At 40.7% G+C, this 13,384-nt stretch overlaps 1 protein-coding gene across 4 annotated transcripts in view; it reads left to right on the top strand.

Annotated features, from left to right (window-relative positions):
• The window catches only part of PDGFD (platelet derived growth factor D), a 164,430-nt gene that overhangs the window by 147,096 nt on the left and 3,950 nt on the right, over window positions 1–13,384 (top strand). For all 4 annotated transcript variants that reach the window (XM_064170745.1, XM_064170727.1, XM_064170735.1 and 1 more), the window contains one exon: window positions 1,156–1,370. In XM_064170745.1, the coding sequence (XP_064026815.1) occupies window positions 1,156–1,370 (215 nt within the window). The remainder of the gene's footprint in view (window positions 1–1,155; window positions 1,371–13,384) is intronic.

Raw genomic sequence — 13,384 nt, 5'->3', positions numbered from 1 at the left:
CTAAAAGAGAGTTGTCTAGGTTCTCTCCATAAACTATACAGACAAGCAACTTGAGAAAGCAAGTCATGCCAGATCTCCTAAATTCCTTTGTGAGGAAGAAATGAATCACTCTCCAAAGACATTTCTCTACTCACCAAAGGAAGAGACTTGTTTAAAGTGTTTGTTTCACTGTGATGGTTTGGGTGTTCCCTGCCCCCCCACACACACTTTAGAAATCACCCAGACTAAACTCTGTCAGCTCTGGAAATATGAATGAAGCTTATATTTACAGCTTGCACAATATACAAGCAGATATTTACAGTACATACAGTTATATACAGAAATATACAAGGTAAAAGGTAATACAGAAACACAACTCCCCTCCCAGAAACCTGAGTCCCCAGGAGGGGCTCTCAACCACCCCTGCACCTTCCCCCTACCCCTCTCAATCTTACCCCAGTCCCAAGGCAGAATGGAGGTTTGGCCAGGGGGTTAGGAAGCAAAGTGGATTAGTCCAAAATGGAGGATGAGGTTAGAGAGTAAGATGCAGCTCAGCCAGTTCCCCAGCAGCAGCCCAAGTGACAGTGTTCATCTATGTTTTTATTTCTTGTTTCTATACATCTCAGCAAGCCTATGAGTGAAGTAGACATCACCATTGTTTTCCTATTGCAGCCTGTAATCTAGTTCTTCTCACCAAAAGATTCCAGCCTGCTCCAAACTCGCACACTCACATATGCAGTTAGGCAAAAAGATCTTATGTGCAAACTATCAAAAAAGAGCTTTCATCTGATTAACCAGGTTTAAGCAGAGATGGGAAGAGGTAGCAGAGATTCAGTCTCTTACCAAAGGATGCAAAAGGTCAGTGACAAAGAAAATAAAATAACTAGTCTGCTTTTGGGTCAGTATTTTACTATAAGCCTCCCTTCACATTTATAGTCGGTGTGAGCTCTGCTATGGGAGTCAGTGGGAGTAAGATGAGAGCCTGGATGGCTCTCATCACCTCTAGTGATCTAAGATTGGTAGATTCTTGTTTATCTGTTCAGAAGTCACTGCTATACTTCACATATTTTCCAACCAGTGTCGCTTCACTTTGTGTAATTGACTGCCTAGTGTGTGGTACAAACCTAAGTCATGTCCCACTTAAACCTTATTAATGAAAGTTCTTTTGCATTGTAGTTGACCTGGACAGGTTGAATGATGATGTGAAACGTTACAGCTGCACTCCAAGGAACTACTCTGTCAATTTAAGGGAGGAACTGAAGCTGACGAATGTAGTTTTCTTCCCCCGCTGCCTCCTTGTCCAGCGCTGTGGAGGAAACTGTGGCTGTGGGACTTCGAGCTGGAAATCCTGCATGTGCATGTCAGGGAAAACAGTGAAAAAATATCATGAGGTACTTTCACTCCTTTTCTTTGGTACTTCTTTTGGGTGTTTATTACTTACATGGATTCTGAAGACTTTTCTCATGTTATATTGATTGTGCTATATCACAATATGATTATACTCTAGCCTGTTATATTATCATCATAGTGTTATATTATCGTGGTTATTATACTGATACCATGTTTTATCTGCAGTGCAAGGGCAAAAATCACTTGGCTGCAGTGAAGTGTCATAGGTAAAGATGCTATTCTTTGGGAGAGACTAGATTGTGTAAGTGAATGCCCTCTGTGGTCACCAATCTTCCTGAGGTGAAGAATCTACTGGAAGTTCCAGACAGGTCCAGATAGCCTTAGAGTGGACTCTAAACCAAGGTAATGGCACTGCTGTTGCTGACCATACTAGATACCAGCTCAGTACCTCGTGGAGCATTACTGGTACCTTCCACTGCAGTAAGCCACAGAGACATGCACACAGTCTACCTGTAGGAAGACCTGATTTTAACAGACTTTAATATGAATGTTTTTAATGCCACAACAATGCCCAGCAGTTTGCATTTGGAAGTGGTGGATGAGCAGAGTGAGAGGATTTTATGATAGAGACGAGCATTAGCAGGCATTTATGAGAAGTTCATTTAAAAATTGGAGACAACTTTTGCCACCAGTCTGTGTGAATGATCCCACAATGTCCTAGTGAGCTTGACTGCAAGAATGACACTTACGTTGCACTGATTTTTCTCAACAAAGGACTGGTAGAACACAGAAGCATTTGGAACATTCATTTTAGTATCATAGGATCACACAATCACAGAATGTCAGTGGCTGGAAGGGACCTCAAAAGATCATCTAGTCCAACCCCCCTGCCAGAGCAGTATCTCCTGTAGCAGATCACACAAGAATGTGTCCAGGTGGGTTTTGAATATCTTCCAAGAGGGAGACTTCACAAACCCCCCTCAGCAGCCTCTTCCAGGGTTCTGTCACCTTCACAGTGAAAAAATTTCTCCTCATGTTTACATGAAACTTCCTGTGCCTCAACTTCCACCCATTGCCCCTTGCCCTGTCGTTGAACATCACCGAGAAGAGCCTGACTTCATCCTCTTGGCACTCATATATTTCTAAGCATTAATTAGGTCACCTCTCAGTCTCCCTAAGCTAAAGAGTCCCAGCTCCCTCAGTCTTTCCTCATGAGAGAGATGTTCCATTCCCTTAATCATCTTTATTGCTCTGTAATGGACTCTCTCAAGCAATTGTATGTCCTTCTTGAACTGAGGGCCCAGAACACAGTACTCCAGATGCAGCCTCACTAGGGCAGAGTAGAGGGGCAGGAGAACCTCTCTCAACCTACTAGCCACAGCCCTTCTAATACATCCTAGAATGGCATTGGCTCTCCTGGCCACAAGAGCACACTGCTGGCTTATGGTCAACCTCCCATCAACTAGGACCCCCAGATTCTTTTCCCCTTCGCTGCCTTCCAGGAGGTTAGATACAGAGATGTGTTCCTCAAAATGCATTTGCATTTCCTCTTGTTTGTGCTATGTCTTTTAAACTTATGACTGTGCTTGGAAATGACAATTAAGTCACTTATAAACTCTCTTTCTTTGTGGATTTATTACCTGTGGGAAGCAGCTGAATCTTTCATCCTTAGCTTTATTGCCACTCAGGAATTTTTTTGGAAGGCAAATTCTTTGCATAAGAACAAAGTCCATTATATTTATTTTTAATCCATCCAGACCACATTTAAGGAGCAGAAGAACAACAACCAACCAAGCAAAGAGTGTTTTATATTCTTGCCTCTAAAGCAGCAGTACTTTCAGAACTAGACATATGCAGTGTTCACTAGTGAACAGATCTAGGAAGGTCACTTGGTATTGTGCTTTCAGTTGTCTGAAAGTAGATAGCTGTATGGCATGCTGACTTAATTTCTAGCATATATCTCTTACAAGAGCCTGATTTACCACTTGGCTAAACTCTCAAGTGAAAATGAGCTTTATGGACTTTGAAACTGGATGTTACATACACTCATACAATAAAGATATTAATGTGGGAGACTCTAGGGCTGCAATAGCAGAAAGCTGTTGAAGGTCAGACCTTTTCCAAGGTAAGAGCTTTTTTTCAAAATCAGAATACATCCTACTGCACATCAGCTGGGACAAGAGAATAGTTAATATTTTATCTTTTTTTAAACAAGATTCAGGGGATGACCCTGGTAATTACAGAGGGGAAAGCCTTATCTCAGTGGTAGAAAAGTTAATTGGAAAAAAAATTAGTAGGTGTAAAATACTTAGACCACTATGAGCTGATAAAATGAGCTCGGCATGCCTTATGGAGGGATAAATATTTATACAGCACCACAGAATGCTAAAAGACTTGGCACATTCTTCAGAGAGTGAACACTCAACCAGGCAAGATCAGACATGGATTAGAAGCTGGTTATGAGATAAAGAGCTCAGAGGTTAAAGAGGCGAGCAACTTTCTAGGTAGGAAGTGGCTATCTTGTGGGTGCCCACATCACACAGATTAAGCGTTATTTTGTGTAGGGTCAATATAGAGGAAGGTGAATGAAGAAGTGACAAAGCTAGCATAGGAGATAACATACTTTAACAGCAGAGGAGGCTGTGGGGGATTGCAGAAAGCCTATGTAACTACTTATACATCCAGTTTAGAAAAACAGCAGGCATTAAGACTAGTAGGTCTTAACTACACTGGCTGCTATGTGGAAAGGAGGAGAAGCAAGGGCTTGGAGTTGGACTAAAGGTCAAGCAGTGAATCTCCACAAAGAGCTTCAGGAAAATGGTTATTTAGTGACAGCAGTGCTGATAAGATAAAAAACAAGTGGCAGTCTTCCGGAATAGAGGTGAATATGTAATAACTGACAATAATATGTCCTGGACAAATTGGTGGATATTTATACTGAGTTTTGATCATTGGTGCTTAGAAGGATACAAACAGGAGTAGAAAAGATACATAGAAGCAGAAAACATACAATAAAAGAGATACTAGAGAAGATGCACATCAAAAACATTTGCAAGGAAAGTGGCTCAAAATTTTTGAATAATTTGATTTAGAAAAAACTGAGGTAAGAGTATGCAGTGAAAGACAGAAAATAGTAAATAGAATCTAACAAAAAAAGAGGTCTTCCTAAATAATCTTTTCCTTAAGTACAAGAGAGAGATTGAAGTGTATTGATTTTAAATTATAAAAAGGAATCATAGAATCAACCAGGTTGGAAGAGACCTCCAAGACCATCCAGTCCAGCTTGGCACCCAGTCCTAGCCAGTCATCTAGACCATGGCACTAAGTGCCTCATCCAGTCTTTTCTGGAACATCGCCAGGCACGGTGACTCCACCACCTCCCTGGGCAGCCCATTCCATTTGCATTGCAAATGTATATGAACCTTCAACATTTAAATACGAGTAGTGAGTAACTCAGAAGGATTTTGTGATAACTAGAAGTCAAATATAAACTAAAGAATTATGAGTCACATCTGTATGAGAGCTTAAGCCAACTATCTACAATAGTAGAAAAAAAATGCTGATTATGAACTTACAGTCAAGCATTTATTTTTTATCAGGTGTTTGGAGTGTCTGGTGCTGGGATACTACAATATCACACTAACCAGGCATTGGTCAGAACCAGGATGTGACAACTTACAATGACCCCAAATGAATCACTAATTCAAGAAATTCAATATTCACACTAATCTATCACTGCTAATTTGTTTTGCTACTCCTTTGTTCTCTGAAAAGCATATGTAACATAAAATGGCTTTTGTAAGTTTAAATTTAAACTTAATCCCTTAGGCATGAATTAACAGCTCACTGAGCAGAAATTTAGCCAGGTGGCTGCCATTAACATGAGTGGAAGTCATGCCAATAAATTCAGGTATGCCATACTAAAGATGTATCCATTCATTTTAGTCCAAAATATTTTCCACTCATTATTATTATTATTATTAGCCACACACAGATAATCAGTTTTATTCTTTATTCTCCTTTGACACTTAACTCTAATTGTGTTCAAATGCCTGGCAATAAAGGCACTGAGGAGCAGCCTCTAAACATGCCAGTTTTAGAACCGTGGAACTGGTTTACTCTTTTCAAAGCCAATTTGAAACCCACTAACGTTAACCAAAAAGCCTTTAGTGGCATAATGAAGGGCAGAGCTTCACACTTCATGAAATCCCCAGTGCTATTAATTCAGTTAAAAATGTCTGCCTTCTGCTGCAGGAGAATATCAGCCAGATTCAAACACAAGTATCAATTACTGTTATTTACTTGCAAAATAAAGCAGAAGGAGTTATAAGGAGCAAAGAAGCTGTTTGTGGCAGCTGAGAATGAATCCTCCAGATCGCAGACTGCTTCTCCTGCCAGGCTCCACTATCCTGGAGCTTCATCTACCAGAGCTATTTGTCCTGCATATGAATGTGTTTGTCTTCATCAGTGAAAATGTGACTAGACATCACTTTAAAGTTGTCTGGCATTTTCGAACTGTCTGGTATTTCTGGGTGAGAAAGAGGCAGGTAAATTTTACAGAAGTGCTAGGCTCCTTTTTTTTGGCTTTATAGCCAATGCCTTGTGGTGCTGGAGTAGCTGCATGCTGACACTAATGACCACAGTGTTTGTTGACAGAGAGGCTTATAGTCCAGAGAGATTTCAAGGCTATGCTCTTAATGTTTTTTAGTTCCCCTTTAGTTCCCATTGAAAGCCTCAGACTGTACTCATCATCACCAAGGGCTCCCTCCTAGTATTGCAGCAGTAATAGAAATCATGTATGGCCTTTGATTTGCCCAAGCTGAGAGTGCTGCTCCACTTCCCCGAACAGACAGTACAGCTCTTTCCTATCATGTGCAATTGGAAGAAGCAGTGCAACAGCAGGGAAAACGAGAAAATGAGAATGCCATGATAAGAGCTATCTTTTCCTTTATTGCCTGGGGATAATGAGATCTTGGTTCTTTTGTGTACCATGGAAGTTTGCCATCATTTTACCAAAATACTCAGCAGTTTCCAGAAGTAAATGACTTCATAACTTGAGCAAACAGATACTTTCATGGGTGAAGGTTTTTTTGCAGCAGTCTTGTGATGCTCTGTGGTTTTCCATGGCTTTTCGGTTTGCTTGAGTGGAGAGCTTGTGGACAAATGCTCATGATTTACCACATGCTGTCACAGACCCTGCAAACCAAACAGGCCAAGTGCTGGCAGTGGCTCAGAACATCTCTCAGGCACAGTCTACCATAAGTGATACTGAGTTATGTTGCAGGACTGCGTGCAAGGGAAAGACAAAGCAATACAAGGAAATGGATATAACATGCCTTAATCATATGCTCATGACTACTGCTGCCTGCCTTGCAAAAGGGAAGCTGAAATGCAAGGGTGTCTTCCCTTGCAGTGTGGTGTTTGGAAATGCCTGGAGCTGCTCTTTAAAGAGAGGGCATCTCTAAACCAGTAGATCACCTTGCTCAGAGGAGATCTGGGGAAACTCCAGCCAGGATTCAATTCAGCTTGGGCTGCAGCTATTCTGTCTGCCCAGCATGCACGTACCTCTGAGGAACAAGAAGTCAGGTTCCTCATCTCATTGTTGTAACTGATGAGATGTGAAATGAGTTTCTGTAAGGAATAAATGCTCTTAAGGTAGCAAACAAAATTTGCCAGTAGATAAACCTCCACAAACAGTGCTGAACAACACACTGAAAGGCACATGAGGAAAAGCATCAAAGTGGTGAAAGATAATTGCATCTTTTACCTACTTATTTGTCTCTCCTGTAAAGACTGATGTATTTTTCACTGTATATGGTGCTTCTTTCCCACTCCCCATCCCCTTCTTTTTGAAATGTTGCATATCCATTCAAGTTTCGTTCTGACTGCAGCTTGTCTGGTGCCTTTAGTGAGCATACCTGCAATTAATTCCCAAGGACAAGGTTTAGACTAGTGTTGGAGTGGCTACTTCATAACCTCTTGCTACCCTGAGAAAGGTAGCAGACACCTCAGAATACCTTACCAATAGTGTGCACAAGTTGCTGCGGCATAGAAACAGCTTTAGCTAGACCCAGCATTGTAAAGTGAAAAACAACACCGTAAGGAATATTATTGGGAAGAACAGAACAGGGGATAAAGTGAAAAGGTGATCTAGGACTTCAGTCAGACAGGAGAGTTGTTGCAATAGAGTGAAAAGATGCTGCTGGACACAAATACTAGACAAAAATTACACAAATGCTGCTGATAGAAAAAAGGAAATTTGCTAAAAGAGCATCATTAAAGCAGTGTGCAAGGAGTATAGTCTGATTGTTGTGTGTCCTGGAGTTGATAGTATGTGGAGAAAGGAAATAAAAGGATGTTACAGTAATAAAGGCACAGAGCTAATGCATAGAAATATTACATAAGAAACAGCAGTGAGATTTATTTCGAAGGAAACAATGAGTCAGAAATAACTGCTAAGTCACAGGACAAGCAGAGGGAACAGAGACGCAGCAAGAGAAAAGAAGTGTTTGGGTTTTACTAGAAGAAAATGAAAGTTCTTGGAGTGACATCAGGAAGTTGAGCAAGTGAGACTCCCTGTGATACATATCTGACCAGAGAGGCAATTTAGGAAGGGGAAACACCTGTGTTTACTCACTGAAAATGTAATAGCTGGAGCCATAATGCATGGTGAGATCACCAAAAGTGAGTGGTTTTGTCATGTTAGCCAAAAAAAAAAAAACAACAGGGCTTTTTGCATGTCTGAGTTTTAAGCCAATTATTTTTTCCCTGTGTTTGCTGTGTTAAAATCAGGTATTTCTTAATATTTTTTTTTTCTAAGGTAGAATCAGTATTGCCATCTGCATTTAATAGACCCTTAGTCTCAATGCTACCATTGAGCAAAGTCTTCTTTCTTGTTCTGGTACCCTGCAAATGTCTTTGGTAAGAAAGAACACAGATTTGTGTCTGTGTCATTATTTTAGGCTATGTTCCTACTAGAATGAAAGTTCTTATGCCAAATGATGAACCACATTCCCATAGTGCTTAGTTTCTTATGCTCAGAGCACAGCTAAACTGTGTATGACCTTTAGATTAGATAACTTTCAAAAAGTGCAGGGTAAGATTTTTCATCTGTATCAGAACTTGGATCTCTGTTGAATGTTTGCACTTTTGATGCTTCCTCTTTCATGAGTCTCAGAAAAGCATAATTTGGTTTGCATGCTAGAATGATGGTATTTTTAGATGAACAGGAGATTAGATAATGCTGCATAGCAAGATTTTAAAATAAGTTGTGCAAAGTACAAATTTCATTATCTAAAATAACATCCAGAGTTGATCTCCATCCTCTGTCGCTTGATTATGAATCTGAGCAGATACATGGTGAGCCACGATCTTGTTATTGGTTAACTGTGGTGGTCTTAAGCTAATCAGAAAAGTTAAAAAGATTATTTTTGAGAGAGACTTTGAATTTCTTTTAAACCACTGGTCAAAAAATTAGCAAGGAATGTTACTACTGTTCAGTTGTAATACTGAAATTATCATAAGAAAAGAAGAATGCTGTGAGCAGCTTTCTGTCCCCCTGCCTGAGAGGCATTGACTGGACTTTCTATTACTCTGCTTTTTAGTAAAACAGAAAATAGCCATCATTGATTGTCAGGGCTAAATGTTGCTTGACTTAAAAGGTAAGTGATACATGGCTGGGACCATCGGTGAATGCTGTAGAGAGTGGTTCACCCCATCTGGCTCTACATGTCTAAAGCTGTAAGTTCAACCTTTGGGCTTTCCTCCTAGTTGTCAGCACTGTCCCCACCAGAGAAGGGTGTTGGAGGTGAATCATTCTCTGGTGTCATCTCTTTGTTACTGTTTCCACTGGAGAAATGCTTGGTATGTGTCAGGGTGAATAAGTTATCTCCAGCTGGGTCCTTTCCCCAGCAGTCATCACCACTCTGCTCATCTCAGCCCCTGATCACAAAATGCTTTTACAGATCTACTGAGATTAGAGTGACCACTGGGCCATCAGCCTTGATGCCCTGGGCTGCACAGGCCACTGGAGAGTGCCTTGCCACTCCCAAAGTAAGACACAAACTTGTACTGTGTGCTTTCTGGGGAGGCAGTCATTTTCTGATGTCCTCAAGCAGACTGGAATCTCCACGATTCCAGGAGCACTGGAACACTGTCCAGGTGGTGAGTCAGCCTGATCTAAACAAGTGTGCCCTGATTCTAGTTTGAGGGGGTTTTTGACTTCAGCTTCCAGACGCTGTTTTTTGTAATGGCTCTGCCCTCTCATTTAAGAGGAGTACCTCAGAAGCTGGCATCCAAATTCAATGCACAATCAATGAGGAAGATTCCTGGCAAGGAAACACATGGAAGCATTTTCTTTATATTTCCTGAACTGCTGCCCCCAAGGAAAATTCTGTAGTGGCCACACTCACCTCACCTTGAAACCTCTCAGATGCTCAGGCATATCTACAAAGTAAAATGCATCCAGCATAATGATATACTCCTATGGAGCTATCTGCACAAGAAATGCAACAAGACTAATACCCTCTTTTGTGTTACCTATAAATACCACATCCAGCTCAGCAGCTAAGTCCTCTGTCTTGATATTGGGTTTTATTGCCTTTAATAGTTTTATGACCGTAATTAATTCAGTGTTTGATGAGAGAGATGTGGCTGTAGTTATATACTTCTCATGAGGCAATGATCTGAACAGCTGAGGCACCACATTCTGATTAGTAGTGACAGACATTGCTCCCTTAATTTAAAAACTGCAAGGTTATTCTTTTTTTTATCCACATAAAACAAATCTTTTGGGCATCCCAGACCTTCCTCACATCCATATTTTTTTACAGCTACTGATCTTATTAAAAAAGGAGCAATAAACTGCCCCAAACAAAATTTCTTTGAACTGCTTTCATTAGTTGAGTAGTTCCTTACCTTTAAGGACCTGACCATATAGAGAATAAAAAGCAGCATTTTCAGAATAAAGGATTGTATTTCAAGTACTACGGCCACCAGAAATGACCAGAAATGTCTTGCTTCCTAGTTATTTTCAATTCCCTTGTGTTTATCTCAAACTAAAACTATTAGGTGGAAGCTACACGGAGAGCATTGAAAATGAGTCCTGTGATAGCTGCTAAAGCAGTCCTACAGAGGGATCTGGAGAGGCTGGATCAATTGTATGAGGTTCAGTAAGACCATGTTCTGGGTTCTGCACGTGGGTCACAACAACCCAGTGCAACACTACAGGCCTGGGGAAGACTGGCTTGGAATGATAGACAACAATAAAAGATCTGGGGGTATTGGTGAATACCCAACTAAATACGAGCTGACAGTGTGCCTGGGTGGCCAAGAAGGCCGACAGCATCCTGATGCCCCTGTACTTGGTGCTATTGAGGCTGCAGCTCAACTACTGTGTTCAGTTTTGGGCCTCCTCGCTGCAGGAAAGATGTTGAGGTGTCAGAGCATGTCTAAAGAAGCTGGTGAAGGGTCTAGAGAAGTCCTGCAGGGAGAGTCTGAAGCAACTGGAGTTCTCTACCCTGGAGAAAAGAAGGCTGAGGGGAAACCATATCGCTCTCCACAACTACCTGAGACAAGGTTGTAGCGAGACAGGTGCAGGTCTTCTCTCCCAAGTAACAGTGAAAGAACAAGAGGAAGTGGCCTCAAGGTGCACCAGGGAAGGTTTAGGTTGGATATTTGGAAAAAATTCTTCACTGAAAAGGCTGTCAAGTACTGGAACAGGCTGCCCAGATAAGTGGTTGAATCCTCATCACTGGAGGTATTTAAAAGACCTATAGATGTGGCACTAAGGAATTTGGTTTAGTGATGGACTTGATAATGCTAGGTTAACAGTTGTAGTCAGTGATCTTCAAGGTGTTTTCCAACCTAAACAACTCTATGATTCTATAATTTCAGCTATATTCAAACACTGCCTTCCTGTCTTGTACCTGCCAATTCATTTTTCTACTCTTGTCAGCAAAGCCCATATACTGTGCTCATGTTTTTTAATACAAGACACAGGGAAAGTCCCCAGGCTGTCAAGAGGTCTGTTAGCTTGATACAGCCCACGTCTTTCCTCTCATCCCATTGCATACTTTCATTTGTTCTCCATTGAAAAACACAAATCTCCTTACCCACGATCTTACGAAGTGCCAATCATCTGAATTTGTTCAGATTTCTGTGAAAGGCTTCTTTAAGTAAAGAATTTCATCATGGGTTCAGGATCAGCAGTTGTGCTTAGGTTTTTTTTTTCTTCTATTTTTCAGCTCTGCAGCAATCGCAGCAACCTGAATAGGTGTAATTCTTTGGTGTTTTGGATGATGGTGTGTTTGAGTCTATTGTCCTGGTGTCCATCAGGATTTATTTTATATATTGAGACAGTCAATGTTTGAAATCAATTCAAATAAATTTTACTTTTTTTTCTTAAAAATAAAATATTTTTTTATATATGTGACTGTATTTCTAACAGGGAAAAGTAATTATATCTTCCCAGCACATCAAAGCAATATGTCTGTACCTTCCTTAGACACAGTTTTTCTTCAGCATTACATAGATTAAACATAGGTTTCATCACAAAAGGAGGGCAAAATAATAAAGTGTGTTGAGTGCTTATCACTTTTGTTATGTCCCATGGCCTTTCTACCTTCCAAGCATTAATGGTAAAGAGTAAATGGTCTCATCCCAAAGGCTACTCATCTACCTGCCCTGCCCTACCCAACCTGCACAGCATGATTTTTGTCAAGTTATTTACATTTGCTTTTGGGGACTTTCTAATTCTGTTGAAATTGTTAATAATTGGTTGATCTGATATGCAGCCCCTTATTCCCTTATTCCCTCTCCTTCCCAAAGCTATCTCATTTCTTGTATAGTGTTTTGACATCAAAGTACAGAAAGTACTTTGAAAAAAAAAGAGAGAACTATTAATTGAGCAGCAGTGTAATCTGCTGATTATTCAGGGCAAAAGTGTGAGTGTAATTAGGGCAAAAGTGTGGGTGTTTCTGTGATTGAGCTGCTAAAGATATATAGGTCCCACTTCCTACTTGACCAGTGATTTTGGAAGGTCATAGGCAAGACACACTTTTCTCTGTCTTTTGAACAAGCAGGAAAAGTTTAGCTGATCTAGCAGTAATGTGGCCAAGTTAGCATGAGTTGCAAAAGCCTACCAAGAGATGAGATGTGTTAAGTCTAGGACTTTACCAGTGTATGGTTTCTAGACTTAAGTGCTTGAGGTCTCAGAGAGCAGAACGGGCCCACCAACCTGCCGCTAACTGTGGAGCCTTGCTTTCTCTGTGTCCTGCTCCCCATCAGTAAATGAGTGATTCCAAAAGGGAGAGGACCATACAACACCACTGATAGTTTTTCTACTGATGTGCTGGACAGCCTTGTAGGAATCAGTTTCAGAGTTTTTGTCTCTGCAAGACTGACAATGATGCATATCTTGGGAAGAATATTGTTGTAGTTAAGTGTTAAAAGTGTTCTTTGTCTTAGCTCATTTGTTCCACCATATCTAAACTAATACATGAGCTTCAGGATAGAAATCAGAAATTGATATATCCTTCTTTTAAACTGTGGTAGGCCCTTCATCAGCAAACTAATGAAACAAAAAAGAACATTTCCTCACTTCCTCCTGTGCTACCATGCTGGTGGGGTATGATGTCTTACACAGCAACTCAGCATCCAACGGTAAACTTGCAACTCATGCCTCTGCATGACTTCATCATCCTTAGCATTTTCCAGTCCATGGTTTGCATCCTCACAGCAGCACAGATTAGATGGGGTACAACATTATGGATATGTTATCCCCATATTCAGCAAGCTCATTCATATAATGGTAAAGATTGGTAGGCAGCCTTGGCAGTCATCTAGGCCAATCTCCCATTCCAAGTAAGAAGAACTTTGAAGATACATTAGGTTGCTTAGGACCCTTTCTTGTTGATTTTTACTTTCTTCAAGGATTTTCCAACATCTCTGGGCAACCTGCACTAGTGTTTAACCACTGTCCATATTTTCTTTCATATATCCAAACAGGATTTCATTTGTTACAACTTCTGTTTGTTGCCTCTTTTTCATCTTCTTT

The sequence above is a fragment of the Pogoniulus pusillus genome, chromosome 3, assembly GCF_015220805.1.
Source record: "Pogoniulus pusillus isolate bPogPus1 chromosome 3, bPogPus1.pri, whole genome shotgun sequence".
Taxonomy (NCBI): Eukaryota; Metazoa; Chordata; class Aves; order Piciformes; family Lybiidae; genus Pogoniulus; species Pogoniulus pusillus.
Note: the sequence above shows the minus strand (reverse complement) of the source record. Positions and strands in the feature narration are given on the sequence as shown.